Raw genomic sequence first — 18362 nt, forward strand, 5'->3', positions numbered from 1 at the left:
TCCCTTCTAGGAATAGAGCAGTCCCACAAGAAGACTGTAAGTAAGATATGTTGAAATATCCAGATCTTGATACTTCAAGATACCTCAGAGAACTGCTGTCCACACCAGGATCAGAGTTTCAATGTTTTACATCTCAAGCCTTTTGAGATGGAGACATGTTACTTCAGACAGCTGCAGTCTGCCAGCTATAACACTCTGAAGTACTGGCTGTACTTATAGCTATATTTATACTGTTTCTAGACTCATTAAGAGTGAAAAAGGCTCCTTTATCCCCTCTTTTTTATCCATCAAGAGGGATGCCTTTATTCCCTCTTATCAGATGTCAGGAGCAGTGCAGCAATGGCTTGGTGAGCAGCTGCTCCTGTCTTGTGTCCTTATATGGACTTCCTTCCCTTTCAGTCCACTTTGCTTAAAATATAAACACTCATTTCTGAGTTATATGATTATGGTATATACATTATTTGTATACCATCCTCTTCGTTAGGACAATACGCATTAAATGAGACTACTTAGAAATCTGTAGCACAACATTTAACTATATAACTCATAAAACACAATTATTGTTTACATTGTCATTTGCAAAGTGACATTGTTTACATTTGGTCAGCTGTATAGCCTTGAGCGAGATTACAGAAGAGCAAGAAAGCATATTACTCATATCTTTGAGAGAACTTTAATGCCTTTAAGCTATAATAAGCACAGTTTCAGTATTAATGCACTCTCAGTACATTAAGAGATCTTAAGACCTTGAAAAGGACAAGTGTTCTTCCTTTGAGATTCTGACATCTGGTAGCTGAGTCAGAAAGGTGATTTTTATCAACCCTGGAAGGTACTCTGTGCTGCCCCTTCAAGGACAAAGCCAGAGTAACTTTAGTTAGCTTTTTGATAGAGCTGACCTTGAGAGCATTCTGTCAGCCTTTTGTAAGCAGACAGGCTTTTCATTACACAAACCTCTGCAGTGGCTCAGTTTGCATGATGTGTTTAAGCTCTATATGGAAGTAATTCTGCACATGTTCACATGATTATGTCAGGGCCAGTTATGATCTTGGGCCAGTCTTGGGCCAGTTATGATCTTGGGCCAGTTATGATCTTGGGCCAGTCACATTCTCTTAGAGCTCTCTCAGCCTCACCTACCTCACAGGGTGTCTGTTGTGGGGAAGGGAAGGTGATTGTAGGCTGGGTTGATTCTTCCTTAAGTAGTAGAGAAAGTTGGCATATAAAAACCTGCTCTTCTTTTCTTTTTAGCCTTATGCAGATCCAGAAATGTGAGCTGGTCTTAATCCACACTTTTCCTGTTGGTGAAGACAATCTTGTTTCAGAATGTCTTAGAAAAGAGGTGAGGTTGTTACATTTTTGTGTAGCTTAACATTGTGACTTCAGAATGTTACATATGTATTTATACCACATATCTGAGAATTAGAGAACTGTACAGTGAAAAAATGCTATTGTCACAATAGAAGAGGGAGAATTGCCTCCAGTATTATGAGACATTTGGTTGGATCCAAGCAATTTTTCAGCTGGTTAACAAGGGAGGGGAGAGTCCTCTATTTTTTAAATTAATTCCCCCCCAACATATTATAAAAGATACAACAACATACAACAAAAAATATACAAACCACATGACAAAAAACATACAAACCACATGACATTACAATTCTGCCTGTCAATACATCTCTAGGACAAGTTACTGTTTGTGAATAACTGGAATGGGTTTATAATCCTTCTAACCTGGACTGATAAAACTATTAAATGCTTACACAACATAATATTTGTTGGTTGAAACTACATTGACTTGCTATATATTTATATATTTTACTTTACTAAAACATTATACTTTCATGTCAGTGCATAGTTAATAGAATGAACTCAGTTTGTTGATATCAAAAGTTAGCTTTTGTGGAATTTAAAAAGCAGATTTTTGGGAGAGTCCTCTATGACTGCTGAAAAGTCAGTGCTGGGTATCATGGGGCAAAGTCATGTGGGGCGGAGTCTGTACTAAGGTGGGAAATAAAGTGAGATTGAGTTATGTGCTCGATGAAGTCTGCACCATTGGCAGAACAGATTGATGTATTTAATTCCATAGTTTTATGCCACTGGAGAACTTTCTTAGGCTAAAGTATCTGGTTGCTGGAATGATTTTTTGAGAGCCATAGTATAGAGTAAGTGGTGTATCTCTGGATGTATGCACACTGGAAGGGGAAATGGGTGTATAGAGGATATTGCAGGAAGGAACTATCGTCCACAATTACTGCCTCGATAATAGTGCTTTCAAGGGTACCCTAGATAGTCTTGCTATTATACCATAATTGCTACTACTGAGTATTCTGTTTGTGTGTGTGTGTTTCTTCTTCCTCTAAGCTCTCTCCTGTCTTAACCAGCGAAGTACACAGTGTTCGAGCTGGACGGCACCTGGCCACTAGACTGAATCTTTTAGTACAGCAACATTTTGATCTGGCTTCAACCACCATTACTAACATCCCTATGAAGGTACGATTGCATCAACAGCTTGGTGTTGGTGCACTTGCACTGTTTCTTTTAAATTTGTTGAATGGTTTTAATATTTACTTTAATGGATTTTTTTTTTACATTTCCCCCCTCTCCATATCACATTTCTTTTCTGTTTTTATTAGCCCACATTCAATGTCTGTGACCAGGTTAGTAAATTTTATGAAGGAGGAAAAAAAGGATCACAGAACAAATGGCCATATTGGTTTCCCAGCAATTTACTCAATTATGAAAGCGCTATTAGTTTTCCTTGTTTTGAGAAAATATAACCTTGTTTATTGAAATTTCTTTGTCTGTGATTCTTTTGTTTTTATACTTGTGTTAGAAATTTCTGCCCCCTTGTGTATTTTAGTGGCATAGTGAGCCTTTCATTCCTCTGTGTCATTTCCATGCCCTCCCAACGTAAAAGGTGTTTGTAACAAGTAGAAATGAGTGTGTGGGGAAGAGGTAAAACTGATTTCCCCAAGGGATTTAGGAAGAGGAATACAATTCTGCTGAGAAATATCAAAATGTGGCTTTATCTATCTATCTATATACTCTACTAATACTTAGTGGGTTTTTCCTTCATTATTGGTCTGCTTTGTCACTCTGATGGCCAGCAGAGAAATCAGACATCATTATTCTTAAACTTCAGTGACTAGATGTTAGAATGAAAGAACATCTTTATTCTCTAATGTAAAAAAAGAAAAGAAAGAATGTACAAAAGGACAACTGTAATAATGTTAATGGCCCTTTGCTAAGCAGTAATTGTACTGCCTGGATTGGATATGTTAAAGCAGCAGTTTAAGTTTTGTGATTTAATGTGCCCTGACCATTCCAGTGTATCTTTGAATGAGCCAGTGCTTATAACCTCTTAGGTTTGCAAATACCTTGTTTGCAACTTACTGACCTGTGTGTTGCTGGTATGCTCTTTCTTCTTGCCGTTGTTCTTTCTAGTAGTAGTGTGTATGTTGGGCTCCCTGTGCATTATTCATTGAAAACAAAAGTCCTCTAACAGTGAATTTTTTTGCTATCTACCATATATGGTGTTTGCTAGTCTGCCACAGCTATTTAAAGATGCTGTTTCCTTTTGCTTTTACCCTTACACATGCAGTTTGAACCACAGTAGCTGCTAGTCTTCAGCTGTGGCACTCAGATAAAACTGTGTGTGGTTTCTTTTGTTAACCTGAAGAGACAGATAGAAATTCCCTCCAAATGAAAAAATGGCCATACTGGCTACTGGTGGTGGTGTAGTCCTAATTAACATTTGCTGCTTTAGGAAATGAAAGAGCTTCTCTAATGAATAACCTGTCTCTGAATGGAAGTGGATGCTGGTTCTGTTCTTGCATCCCAGTTAAATTATACATACAGAAATGAGAAAAGGCAAGACTAGAGATTTCTTTATGAAGCTCTCTTTATAGGTGTGTATAAGGCTAGAAGCCCACCTATAGTTATCCATACTTACCCTGGGAGTAAGCCCTATTGATCACAGTAAGACTTAATTCTGAGTCAAGATGCATAGGATCACTCTGCACATGAGTATAAACTACTGCATCTTTAAGTAGGTCAGTGAGCAAACAAGTTTCCTCAGCATTCCAACCTATTGATGTTGTCTGATCTTGGAGCATTTTTTCCTCTTTGGCTTCTTTATTCAAAGGCTTAATGTATCATTTTCTGTGCATAGGTCTAAGTTTGTTTTTTAAAACAGTTTATATATTGTGCTTTTTCTTTAAAAGGAAGAACAGCATGCCAATACATCTGCCAATTATGATGTGGAACTGCTTCATCACAAGGAAGCACATGTAGACTTCTTAAAAAGCGGTAAGACAGAATTGTAAACCTCCTTCTAAGGTGTAATCAGAAAATAGCTTACCTTAGTACCACAGCTGCAGATATCATAGATTGGGGTGGCAATTTTATCGTGTGTGTGTTAAGTGCTGTCAAGTCACTTTTGACTTATGAATTAATGACCTATTGTTAACAGCCTTCATCAGATCCTGCAAACTAAAGGTCGTGGCTTCCTTGATTGAGTCAGTCCATCTCATGTTGGGTCTTACTCTTTCCTTGCTGCCTTAAAATTTTCTTAGCATTATTGCCTTTTCCAGTGACTGGTGTCTTCTCAGAATGTGACCAAAGTACAATAGCCTCAATTTAGTTATTTTAATTTTTAGGGTTCAGGCTTGATTTGATCCAGAACCCAGTAAGTTATCTTTTTGTCAGTCCACAGTATCTGTAAAACTCTCCTCCAACACCACATTTCAGAGGAATCAGCTTTCTTCTGTCAGCTCTCTTCATTATAAAGCTTTCACTCCTGTACATTAATTATCTTGGTCTTAATCTTGGTTGCCAGTGACACATCTTTATACTTTAGAATCTTTTCTAACTCCTTCATGGCTTTCCTTCCCAGTCTCAATCTCCTTCTGATTTCTTGATTGCAGTCTGCCGTTTGGTTGATGATTGAGCCAATGAATAGAAATTTTTTAACGATGTCAGTTTCTTCACCATCAACCTTAAAATGTGTAATTCTTCAGTAGTCATTACTTTTGCCTTTTTGATATTCATCTGTAATCCTGCTTTGGCACTTTCTGCTTTAACCTTCATCAGGAGTTGTTTCAAGTCTTCCCTATTTTCTGCTGGTGTCATCTGCACATCTCAAATTGTTAATGTTCCTTCCACCAATTTACATTCCACCTTCATCAAAATGTAATCCAGCTTTCCTTATGATATGTTCTTCATATAGATTAAACAGGGAGATAAAATATATCCTTGTCTGATACCTTTGCCCACTGGAAACCATTCTGTTTTTCCATATTCTGTCCTAACAGTAGCTTCTTGTCCAGAGTATAGGTTGTGCATCAAAACAATCAGATGTTGTGGCACTCCCATGTCTTTTAAAACAACCATAATATGTTATTATTGCAAAAAAGACCTTGCATATATTAAAAGTGGCCCACACATGTAAAATGATGGATCGATGCAATAAAAAGGAGGATAGATTGGGAATATCTGATAGCATCAGTTTATAACCAGATGGTTTTTGCCTGTTGTTCTACTAAGACAGTGATTCTCTCAGTGGCTTGTAGAAAGCCGTATTCACAATTGCCATTGAATAAAGGAGCCACATTTACTTCCATCCTTAGCATGAGGCCTGCAGTTCAGGGAGGCTCAGGGCTTCCCTGTTCCTCTGGCAGCAGCTGTTTCTAGGTGACAACATGGGGCAGGGCAATAGCCATGAAACACATGAAGAAGGAAAGATGTTGACCTAAAGATGACAACTAGGGCTTTTTTACTAGAATGAAGACAGAATTTTTAAAATTGCTGTTTCCCCCCTAAAATAACCTTGATGGCAGGTGTTATTGTTGGTGATATTGGTGGTAGTGTTTGTTGGGAGAATTTTTCAAGTTCTCTCCCTTGAGCTCTTTTATTTTTTGGGGGGGGGTCTTTTCTGCCTGCTACTTAGAGTCTCTCCGCCTGCTACTTACCAGAGCAGGAGCTAGAGAGTTTGATAGGTAAAGATAGATCTTGCACACTAAACACTCTTAAAACAGTACACCAATCGTATAAAGTAAATCATGCAGCTTTATTATACTTACAAAGAAATATAAAGCAAAGAGAGAAAGCAATGCTTAACTGAATATATATATGACAGCACACACACTGACAGACAGACAAACAGGATCTCTGAGGTCGTTCCAAGGAAGAGACAGAAATGGGTCTCTCTCTTAGAAGGACGACGGGCTGGGCTCTTTGAAAGCCTTTTATAGGTTGAACTGTGTGAGAGATGTCTCAAATGGCCCCCTCCTGCCAAATTAGTCAGGAGATGAGTCTTCACAAATCATGGCTATAAGTTGTTTGGAAATATTTTGTTTCATAATAAGTTTGCCATGTCCAGGTCTCTGACAGCCATCCGTTCATCTGTTACCCTGTGTTCATAAACAATTTCCTCACTGCGTAAGCAGGCACTTTGCTGCCCATCTACGTGACCTTGTTACCCCTGAACATAATTTCTAGGCACCTTAATGTTCTTTGGTTGGTTAACTCTTAGTAATGCAATTTCCTATGGCCTCTAGGTCAGGGGCCTGGTTTTGGAGCTAAGGTCCTTTAGAGGCTTCATGTGGCTTCATGTTTAAACTACATGTTATAGTATTAAGATATAGAAGGTACAGAGAGTGGTTCTTCTTAAGCCAAATTATAAATATCCCCTCCACAGTGTTCACTCCTGTTGTAGAGATTTGTTTTTAGTTACTTTATGACTTTTGTGTGTGTTCAACTTGGTGTTGCAGGTGACAACCATGTGGGTAGCAGTAGCAAAGAGGGCGCAAATAAGGAGACCGTAACTTTGAAATGGTGCACCCCAAGAACAAACAGTGTTGGTAGGTATCTTATTTTGAAGCTGTTCTGCAGTTGCATAATGCACACTATGTGGTACAATTTCCTGTTTCCCCCATTTTTTTCCAGGTTACCATTCTTCATACAACATACCTTGCAACAGCTAGGAAAAATCTGCAGCATGCATTTGTTTCCAGTCTGGTTGCTTGGTTTCATAACTTTAAGCATCTTGTAAAACGTGTATAGACTTCTTAGATGGGGACAATTTTCAGGAAATGTGAATATCAAAAGCATTTGTAAGGACAAGTGGGCAAACCACTTCCCCCCCCCCCCAAAGGTTTGAGGCATGCTGAAATGGATTATCTTGTTCACCAAGCTGTATTTTGAATATCAAAGCCGTTAAAGGAACAAAGTGGTCACCAAACTAAAATGCTGATGACCGTAACTTCCAAACGGAGGTTGGTAACAGCGTGGTTTTTGCTTCTCTTACTGTGTTTCTGATACCCACCACATATAGAGATCAGGAAGGCTCCCACTCTCCTGGCTTTCTGCCAACTATACAAAACTGAATTATTTGAGAGGGCTTTTCTGCACAGGTAATAGGGTTGCATTGTACAAAATGGTTCACAAACCTACTTGGATAAATTATTAGGGACTGGTCTATACTGCTTTGTATAGCTTACTGTAAGTAGGATCCTATTATGCAGTTTTTGCACCTCTTCTAGACTTCTGCAATCCTAATGCATTGTTTATTGAATGTACCATTCTGTTGATTATATTGGCTCACTCTGTGTAATCCACCTTGAGTCCCTGTGAGAAAGGTGGACTAGAAATAACATGAATGAATAAATAAGTAAAATGACATAAAAAAACTTGCATTGAGTATAACTTTATTTAGTAACTATATCAGAAACTGACTTCGGGTTATTTATTGTCATCAGATTTTCTCCCCAAAGAGCTTTGCAACATATATATGATAAATGTCATTGCAATAGTTTTAGTTCATGTGGGTTGACTGGAGGATGAGCATATTTTCATGATGGCAAATGGAACACGAATAGGGAACTGAGCACAAAGCCAGATCAGTATATGAATAATAGCAGAGAATGTATATAGATTGTTAGTGTAAATTCTTTGGAATCTCTCTCCCACTCTGGTTAAAGAGGTTAGGGGTATGTGTATGTGTGTATACACACACACACAAATCAGTGATATAATCATAACGGAGTTTAAACATATTTTCCACTCTACTTATTTTACAATGATTAATATTATGTGTGTATTAAAATCAGAATATTTCTATCCTCTTAACCATTTCCACCCTTTCTTTTCAGAGCTGCATTATTGTACTGGTGCGTACAGGATATCTCCTGTAGATGTAAATAGCCGACCTTCCTCCTGCCTTACTAACTTTCTTCTTAATGGTAAATATATTTTGGGGTCAGCGCTTTAATGGAAAATTTAATTGAATTTTAGTTATCAGGAACTCTAGAGCTTGAACTGGGAACGACAGTGTCTAAGGCTAGTGTTTAACTTAATGAACTTCCTAGTAGGGCTGTAGGGGCTTAGGCCTCTGAGTTTGTTTTAGATGCAGAAGGGACTAAGGGTGTGCAATATTGGCCCTGTAGTTGGCAGGCTGGGGTGAACTCTCTGGATTGGCCTGGCTTCTAAACACCAAGAGCCTGGCCTTCTGTCTCTGCCTGCTTGTTGCACATTAAGAGCTCTAGCAACACTTTCAAGAATGGTGCAAGTTAAGCACATGCTGCCAGCAGGACATGACTCCTCTCATCTCCTCCACCTTTAGGTACTCTTTTCCCCCTGCCACTTACCTCATCTCACTGAACAGACAGCAAGCTGTTTCATGGGCACTTAGAACATTATTGAAAGTCCCGTTGAAGTGCACTTACAGTATAGGAATCTTGGCAAATGTGCTCCTGTGATTTCCCTGAACTGTAAAGAATCCACGGGAGTGGATTTTGGTAAGGTCCCTAAATTAGAGACAGCAAGAATGCTCCTATGAGGAATAGTATTCTGTCTCATAAGAGCTTTAGAACAATCTGCGTAACTAATGAAGTGTCTTCTCTTTCAATAGGTCGCTCTGTGCTTTTGGAACAACCACGGAAGTCTGGCTCTAAAGTAATTAGTCATATGCTTAGTAGCCATGGAGGAGAGATTTTTCTGCATGTGTTAAGCAGTTCTAGATCCACTCTGGAAGATCCTCCTTCAATTAGTGAAGGTTGCGGTGGCAGAGTCACAGACTACAGGATTACTGTAAGATTCTTAAGGTTAATTAAAACAAAACAAAACCATGATATGCATTCAGTCACTTTGAACTTTGCACAGATGCTTTGTTTGGCCTTACAGCAGAGCTTCCTGTAAAGGGGGAGGGGGGTAACAAAAGGAAGTTTCTGGGTGGCACTGTCATGAAGGGGCAGGAAGAAAACAAGGAATGGTAAAAGGGGAGTAATGATATCAATGGAAACAAGTATATCTTGGGTAACAAGTGGCATTCAGAGCGATGCTTTGCAGAATGCATCAATAAGAATTACTTGTCAAACGCTTACAGTGGCTATGGAAGAACTGGTACATGAGAAAAATTCATGGTTAAACCCCCAGATACATGCACAGGAAAATGTCAGCATTAAAAAGCAAGGAAAAACAAAAGCTGGTTAATTCCTGACCTTGGTGATTTAACAGAATAGCTTTAATTCTGGTGGCAGCCTTCTTTGTTTGAATGAGGTAGATTTGTAATTGGGCCCACATGTTTTGGTGAGTCCTTGATAACTATAAAATGAGTGTTAAAAGTGATCATGCGTATTGGAATCGGTGAGATATAAGCTGGCTGTGAATAAAAAATCAAATTTTTGTTCTGTAAGATTCAAGCTCTGAATAGCTCTTTCTTGAAAATTAAACATCCCTTTGTGGGGGAAATGCAATGGTTCCATTTTAAGGAAACTGTCACTTCCAGTAAAACAGGTTTCAGAACCTAATGTAAGGATGAACCTTCTGTAGTGCTGTATGATTGCCGCTTCTGTGAACACTATGAAAATCAGTTTTTACTGAAGTGCATGCAATATTGCTAAAAATATGACACAAGGAGTATATATTTGAACCATATCATGAAATAATACTAAGAGGAAAACTTCTGATTTTATCTTATTTGGTTATTAGGATTTTGGTGAATTTATGAGGGAAAACAGACTAACTCCTTTTCTAGAGCCCAGATATAAGAGTGATGGAAGTCTTGAGATTCCTTTGGAAAGAGCAAAAGATCAGCTCGAGAAACATACTCGCTACTGGCCCATGATTATTTCTCAGACGACCATATTCAACATGCAAGCTGTAAGTGGCCATCAGTTGCTTTTAGATCCCTCTCCTAACCATATTTATTTGGAAGCAAGGAAGTCTAGCTTCAGTGTAGAAATGCTGCAAATTTGGCTGTGTACACATTCATTGGATGAACTTACCATGTTCGAATGTAGCAATCAGATATGAGGCAACTGCTGCATCGATTCAGTTTGTGCTGAGCAGCCACGAATGCCTACCAAACCAGTTTGTGTTGAGTTTTCCCAAAACTGTGCTTGCAGAAGAAGACTGCTGATTCAAACTGATTGGCAGCCATTAGTATCACTGAGGACTACTAAGCCAAACACCAAAAGGTAGAATTTTATTGAAGAAAAGCATTTATTGATGTCTGATACATATGATTTGTGAATGATCTGAAATGGTTTGCATCAGGTTTTCTCAAAACTGCACATATGCAAAGATGCCGCTGATTACGGACTTCTTAGATGGACATTTTGGAGGTCACTGATTCATAGGGTTGCCATGAGACGAAGCAACTTGGCGGCACTTAACACACACAAACTGATGAACACTGAAGAGAAGTGTTACTGAAACACAGAATTTGTTGATGACTGATTTATATGATTTATGGGTGATTTAATTATCTATTTAAGCAAATGCCTGCTGAGCAGAGCAGTTATGCAGCGAGGATGGGGAGGTAATAGACCTCATTTAGGCTGTGTGGGAACCCACATGCAGAAAAATCCAATTACACTGTGCTGCATGGGTAGTAAGAAATACAGCCAAACAACTTGTTGATCTAAGAACTATTGAACTGATCTTCAAAAAGTCATGTCACTGTCACAGCTGATAAACAGGGCACAAACTGAACTGGTGGGTTTTCTTGCATCCTTACTTTAGTATGCCTTTCAAGTAAGTGTGCTTAGGATTGTGGGGGGGTCATCTTATGTTGGTTTTATATTTTTTGCAAGTATTTTAATTTAAATGGATCAAATGTTTGGCTCCTTTTTCATAGAAAAGTCTGCTATTCACAGAATGAGCTAGAAATACGTCTTGATCATCTTTGGATTCAGTTGTATATATTATGTAAATACTATTGAACCAAATATGATGTGACATCTTGGCAAAACAGCATAATTAAGAAATTACTGTTGCGCGCGTTAATCACGTTAACTCATGAATAAATACATTAACTCATGAATAGATACGTTATGTCAGTTACGTTAATTCATGAATAGCTAATATGCATCTGACTTTGCCTTAGTTGGCTTACAAAATTAAAACAAATCATTTAAAGATTAATTAAAATCTAGCATTAATTAATTAAACATTTAATTAAAACCCAGCTACAGCATAAAAACATAGACCACTGAGCAGCTTAAAATAAGTGTCCAGGCTAAAACGCACAAGAATGGTGTTGAAAGATCAACCCCTGATTTAAAAGCCTGGGTGGACAGAAATGGTTTAGGCCTGGTGCCTAAAAGAGGGCAACATAGGCAAGCCTCAAGGAGGAGGGCATTCCATAAGCGTGATGCTGCTGCTGATAGAATTCTGTCTCTCATTTCTACTCCCTCGCTTATGAAGAATTTATGAAGAATGTTGTTTTTAAAATATATCTATATGTTGCAGGTGGTGCCATTAGCCAGTGTTATTGTAAAAGAAGCACTGACCGATGAAGATGTACTGAATTGTCAGAAAACAATTTACAATTTAGTAGACATGGAAAGGAAAAATGATCCACTGCCAATATCAACAGTGGGGACAAGAGGAAAGGGTCCTAAAAGGTAAAAATTATTTCCCCATTTTCAGAAGCATGGGCACCACCATCACCTTTTTAAGAAATGTATTTTACTATGTACCGTGTACGTTAAAAAACACTGCAGTTGTAGTAAGTTACTGTTGGAAGCTAGCTTTGCATTAAAATAGTGATTCTGCTTCTCAGCCAAGCTCCATTGATCCCAGAATAGGCTGTTAAAATGGATCTTGAAGTTTTAAATCAAAGTGAAGAAACTGGACCCCCCCCCCCAATCAAATCCCATCTGATTTATGGTGAACTCCTCCATTTTATCCTCACAAGGTTTTCAAGGCAAGAGACATTTGGAGGTGGTTTGCCATTGCCTGCCTCTGCATCACACCTCTGGTATTCCTTGGAGGTCTCCAATCCAAAATACTAGCCAGGGTCAGGGCTGAGTGTGTGTAACTGGTCCAAGGTCCCCCAGCAAGCTTCCATGGTGGGAGTGGGGATTTGAATCTGGGTTTCCCATGTCATAGGCCGACACCTTAACCACTACACTGTGCTTATTCTTGTATGCTGGATATTTTAGGCTTTTTAAATTCATGTTAATTAGGACATCTGTGTACATTCTTTTCTGTAGAGATGAACAGTACAGGATTATGTGGAATGAATTGGAAACCCTCGTTAGAGCTCATATAGTCAACTCTGATAAACACCAGCGAGTCTTGGAGTGTCTTCTAGCTTGCCGTAGCAAGCCTCCAGAAGAAGAGGAACGCAAGAAACGAGGAAGGAAGAGGGAGGAGAAAGAAGATAAGTCTCAGAAATCAGGAAAAGACTATGAACCAGAAAAATCCTGGCAGGAATCAGAAAGGTGAATTTTCAGTATTGGCAAAACTTTATTCCAGTACTTATATAATGACATGAATGTAGCATGGAGTTTGGCATTTGGAAGATTAATGCCTTTGTGGGTACTACCTGAAGGTCAAAACTTGAATGTGTTTCCCACATCTGATGTTGAGGTTACCCTCATTTATTTATTTTTATTTATTGACTTAATTTATACACTTGGCTATTAGCATATACAGACCCGCAACAAACTTGCGAGGGGGGAATTCCCATGCCTTTGCTTCCTTTCCTCTCTCCTCTTCCCCTCTCTTCCCCTCCAGCCCTTGTCAGACAGTGTCACCCTCTTCCCCCCACCTTTCTCAATCTGCCCCTCTTTCTCTCCCCTCCTCTGCCTCAGACAATCTCTTCTTTCTCTATCCCTCCCACTCCCTCAAACAACCCTCCTTGCTTTCCTCCCAATTCCCCCCCCCCTTTTTGCCTACTTTGTGAACCGGGGTGGTTATGGGCGGGTGTCCCAAGAGCCACGGCGCCTGTGGCCTGTTCATTGGGAGCTGCAGCGGCGGCAACAGGAGGCACTAGCTGCAGCAGAGTTTTGGGAGAAGCTCTGCCGACTACAGGGCCCCTGAGAGGTACCACATGTGCACAGGTAACTTCTTTGTTTTGGGGGATTTAAACCCTCTCCTCCGCCATGTGTTTTTTTTTTTAAACTTCTGGATTTTTGTCCAAATCTGGGTGTCCCCCAAGTTTGGGGGGGAAAGTCTTCTCTCAGTATGGGCCCGATCCACAGATTTAGATATCCGCAGATCTGCCCACACTTGAGAAACAGATATATAGATGATGATGATTCTCTAGGGATATCACAGCTTCCAAAACTGAAGTATGATATGTTAAAAATCAAAAGTGCAATAGTAATGTTTCTTTATCTCTGAAGGCTAAAAGGTTTATTGGATCGTGAAAAAGAGGAATTGGGAGAAGCAGAAGTAATAAAAGATTCGCCCGATTCTCCTGAACCACCAAACAAAAAGCCTCTTATTACAATGGATGAAATGCCTCCTATTGAAAAAAACAAAGGTAAATTTACAGTAGTTACTATGTATTTTAAGAATGATGAATTGATTTGAGATCTGTGATCAACAGTGATGTGAAAGTTTTGTAAAATACTTGTTGGAATGTTTTCCTGCGTAGTGAGTCCTAGTTTACGAACTCTGTCCCCTAGAGACTGGGGACTTTTACACAGGCAGGGTAAAGGGTTTGCTTGGCAACAGGGGAGAAGAACAGCATGGATGTCAAGGACAAGTGGATTCTAGTGGTCACTGAAGCACAAGGTAGTCACTCAGGAGGAAGTGGAGAATTTGGCGAGGAAGAGGTTTGAGAGGAGAAAAGCTTTTTGAGAGTGAGAAGAACAATTTGCCATCTTCTGGCATGGACCTTTGATCCTCAGTGTTTATGGGACTTTTCCTGATGTGGCTGTGAGGAACAGTTGCTTCATCGTCATGGCTTCTGTGCAGTCCCAGATGGGAGCCGAGGGAGCAGAAATAACAGAGGGCATGTGAGCCCTCTTCTCTGGCACAATGGCTCACTTTTCTGATTGTTCTTCAGGTGCCTCAACATAATGAAGTCCATAAAAAAGGGACTCATGGGTTTGAGAACGGACCTTAGCATAACATAAATTCTTTGTGATACATTCCTTGAGTTGCATTGAGGAATGCTGTATGGCAAAGGTCACCAATGTGGTGCCTGTGGGCACCATGGTACTGGCCAACATCTTTCCTGGTGCCCACCAAGTGTTTTTAGAAAGTGGGTGGGGCCAGGTGGGGTTTTGCTCAGACAGGCTTCTGACTGACCACTGGAGATTTGACTGATTATACAGATTTTTTTACAATCGTTGCTGTAACAACAGCTGCCACTGCAGCACAAGGACCTTCATTGTGTGACTGAAATTAAGCTGCATGAGACAATTTTGTGGCAGCCATTTTGTGCTATGTGAGAATGCCAAAGGTGCCCACAGGCTTAAAAAGATTTGGGACTCCCTGCTGTACAGGAAGACTAGAGGTACAGCTGTCAAATTGGACTGCTAGAGCTTAGTTTTAGATTTTTGCATATGAATGGGAAAAGTCGAGCGATTACAACACATTTCCTTATCTGCTCTCAATAGAGGTGTCGGCTATTCTGAATGCTTTGTAGAGATTGAGTCAATTTTTAGTTGGATACAAATATCTTGGATGTGTATGCTTACAGTGTCATAATGACTGGTTCTAAACTAGACTTTGAGAATAGAAAGTAATGTGTGCATTTTAATTCTGATTACAAAACCTTATTTTTAGGGCCAACATCTCTACTGTCGTTATGGAGCAACAGAATTAACACTGCAAATTCTAGGAAGCATCAGGAATTTACTGGTCGCTTGAACTCTGTAAACAACCGAGCTGAATTGTATCAACATCTTAAAGAGGAGAATGGGTTTGTATTGCTAAATTTCAAGTAGCCAGTGGGCTGTACGAACATAATGTTCTGAAGTATAGAAGTATATCCTTTCATGGGTAGCAGGTGTTTATTTGTGAAGGTGTTGACTTGGCCTCAGTTCTGATCCTCTGTAGTTTCATCAGAAGGATAATGCCCCAAAGGCCTGGTTATAGAAGGGGTTCTCTCTTGGGATCCTTGTGTGTAGTTTATTTTTTATACCAAAAACAAGGGTTTCATTAAGCCTTCATGAGATTCCTAAGGCTCATTCAGATCATGAGATCTTTCTTGCCGTTGTGGAGGCAAATGGGGTGTGGGTCTCTCCTTTTCTAAAGAGAATGTTTTATTCTATTTTAACTGTTGGATACCACACAGTCTACTACAGTCAACTGTAACACCAGGGGGATTTGGAGTAATATATTTGTCTCGTGTGCTTGAAAATATAAGGGGGAGAATGTTAAATATGTGCTACAAGTAGATAAAAGCTACAGAGCTTTGGAGGGGCTGGTGTGCTTTAAACCCTCACGCACCCACTTGCTTTTCTTCAGGTCTATTAGAAAACAAAGCATTAATGGTTATGGAATGTATTCATTACTGCAGTTGTAAATTCAAAATTCCATGGAGGGTCTGATTGTTATCTCTTTAGAAAATCCTTAAGGACTAATTGTGGGATATTAAAGGTTAGTTTGCACAAAATTTTGTGCAAAGTCTCACCAAACTTCTTTTTTTATTCCAGAATGGAAACAACAGAAAATGGAAAAGCCAGCCGGCAATGAATGCTTGTTTTGATACCTGTATTCTAAGATTCAGTTGCTTTGCTTAGTTTTTAAACATTTTTCTAATTTTAGTCCTTTTCTATGAAAATATAAAATGTGAATGTAAATTGTTAACCCTTATCCCCTTTTATTCTGTCACTGAATAAAACAAGACTTCTATTTCCAACTAGTAGCATGGTCTTAATATAACTCATTTACTGCCTGTTGGAAAAACACAGTATATCTGAGTGAAAGTTTTTAAAGTTTTTTTTAGTACTCCTTAGATGTATGGAAATCCTTTAGGACACCCTACTTCTAGTCTTGGCGGGGGGAACAGTACATAAAATCCAGTATTAGACTTGTGATTCTTTAGTCCAGACTCAGTAGGAGGTTGTCCTTGAGTAAAATTTAGCTCTTAGAATTGCAGATAGGGCTTTAAGCATACAAATGACCTGCCAAACAGAATTGTTTGGGAGATGAAGATTAAAAATGACTAATAATGCATTAAAAACTTTATAGAGTTATTTGTAAATTATGGAGTATTTGTGCCAGCCCTGGACAATAAAAAAATCCTTGAATGAGTACAGCGGTCCTTTTTGTTTTACTTGTTTTAGCCAGAGCATGCAACTTTTCAAGATGTATTATAGTGGACCCCATGTGGCAGGGCTTGACAAATCCGTGGTCACCATGGTACATAGGTATTTCAGTGTGGCAGCTAGTATTTTAAGAACATAAAAAAGCCATGCTGGATCAGACCAAGGCCCATCAAGTTTAGCAGTCTTGTTCACACAGTGGCCAACCAGGTGCCTCTAGGAAGCCCACAAACAAGACGATGGCAGCAGCATCCTGCCTGTGCTCCACAGCACCAAGTATAATAGGCATGCTCCTCTGATACTAGAGAGAATAGGTATGCATCATGACTAGTATCCATTTTGACTAGTAGCCATGAATAGCCCTATGCTCCATGAACAAGTCCACTTCCCTCTTAAAGCCTTCCATGTTGGTAGCCATCACCACATCTTGAGGCAGGGAGTTTCGCAATTTAACTAGGAGTTGTGTGAAGAAATACTTCCTTTTATCTGTTTTGAATCTTTCACCCTTCAGCTTCAGCAGATGACCCCGCATTCGGGTATTATGAGAGAGGGAGAAAGGCTGCTCCCTGTCCACTCTCCATACCATGCATAATTTTATAGACCTCTATCATATCTCCCCTTAACCGCCTTCTTTCTAAGCTTTTTTAACTACTCCTCATAGGGCAGTTGCTCTAGCCCCCTGATCATTTTGATTGCTCAAGCTCTGCAATATCCTTTTTTAGGTGTGGTGACCAGAACTGTACAGAGTATTCCCAGTGTGGTCTCACCATAGATTTGTACAAAGACAGTATGATAGCAGCAGCTTTATTCTCTATTCCTTGTCTAATTATTACCAGCATGGAATTTGCCTTTTTCACAGCAGCCGCACACTGGATTAATATTTTCATCAAACTCTCCACAACCACCCCAAGATCCCTTTCTTGATCTGTCACTACCAGCACTGATCCCATCAGTGAATATGTGAAATTGGGGTTTTTTGCTCCAATATGCATCAGTTTACACTTGCTCACATTGAATTGAATTTGCCATTTTAATGCCCACTCCTTCAGTTTGGAGAGATCCTTTTGCAGCTCTTCACAATCCATTTTTGTTTTAACCACCCTAAATAATTTTGTATCATCTGCAAACCTGGCCATCTCGCTGTTCACTCCCAGCTCCAGGTCACTGATGAGCAGGTTGAAAAGCACCAGTCCCAGCACAGATCCCTGAGGGACCCCGCTGCTCACATCCCTCTATTGTGAGAACTGACCACTGATTCCTACCTTTACAGAAGCTATTTGTGCACTTGCATAATGCTCACTATGTGGTTCAATTTCTTCTTTCCCCCATTTTTTTTAACCAGGTTACCATTCTTCGTACAACATACCTTACAAACAGCTAGGAGAATTTGCAGCGTGCATTTGTTTCCAGTCTGATTGCTTGGTTTCATAACTTTGTTTTATTTATTTGTTAGATTTATATCCCGCTGTCTATCCTAGCTGAGGCTGGGATCATGGGGGGTTAAAGGGAAGTGGAAGATGTGAACACATGAACATGAACGCAGGAAGCTGCCTTATACTGAATCAGACCCTCGGTCCATCAAAGTCAGTATTGTCTACTCAATTGTCTATTGACTGGCAGCGGCTCCAGAGTCTCAGGCAGAGGTCTTTCACATCACCTACTTGCCTAGTCCCTTTAACTGGAGATGCCAGGGATTGAACCTGGGACCTTCTGCATGCCAAGCAGATGCTCTACAACTGAGCTACGGCCCTTCCCTAGAGGTCACATCAACAAGGTATTATAAAAATAAAAACATTCAATTTCATACAATATTAATTTAAAACCAGCAAATCTCAGTTACAATCAATTATAATC

The 18362-nt window shown here is 39.6% G+C and overlaps 1 protein-coding gene across 4 annotated transcripts in view; it reads left to right on the forward strand.

Annotated features, from left to right (window-relative positions):
- The window catches only part of INTS13 (integrator complex subunit 13), a 24642-nt gene extending 8706 nt beyond the window's left edge, over positions 1-15936 (forward strand). For all 4 annotated transcript variants that reach the window (XM_056847480.1, XM_056847481.1, XM_056847482.1 and 1 more), the window contains 12 exons: positions 1246-1336; positions 2359-2487; positions 4221-4305; positions 6768-6857; positions 8148-8237; positions 8906-9084; positions 9985-10155; positions 11749-11903; positions 12495-12725; positions 13632-13771; positions 15025-15160; positions 15897-15936. In XM_056847480.1, the coding sequence (XP_056703458.1) occupies positions 1246-1336; positions 2359-2487; positions 4221-4305; positions 6768-6857; positions 8148-8237; positions 8906-9084; positions 9985-10155; positions 11749-11903; positions 12495-12725; positions 13632-13771; positions 15025-15160; positions 15897-15936 (1537 nt within the window). The remainder of the gene's footprint in view (positions 1-1245; positions 1337-2358; positions 2488-4220; positions 4306-6767; positions 6858-8147; positions 8238-8905; positions 9085-9984; positions 10156-11748; positions 11904-12494; positions 12726-13631; positions 13772-15024; positions 15161-15896) is intronic.
- The last annotated feature ends 2426 nt before the right edge of the window (positions 15937-18362 follow it).

This window comes from Euleptes europaea, chromosome 3, assembly GCF_029931775.1.
Source record: "Euleptes europaea isolate rEulEur1 chromosome 3, rEulEur1.hap1, whole genome shotgun sequence".
In the NCBI taxonomy this organism is placed as follows: Eukaryota; Metazoa; Chordata; class Lepidosauria; order Squamata; family Sphaerodactylidae; genus Euleptes; species Euleptes europaea.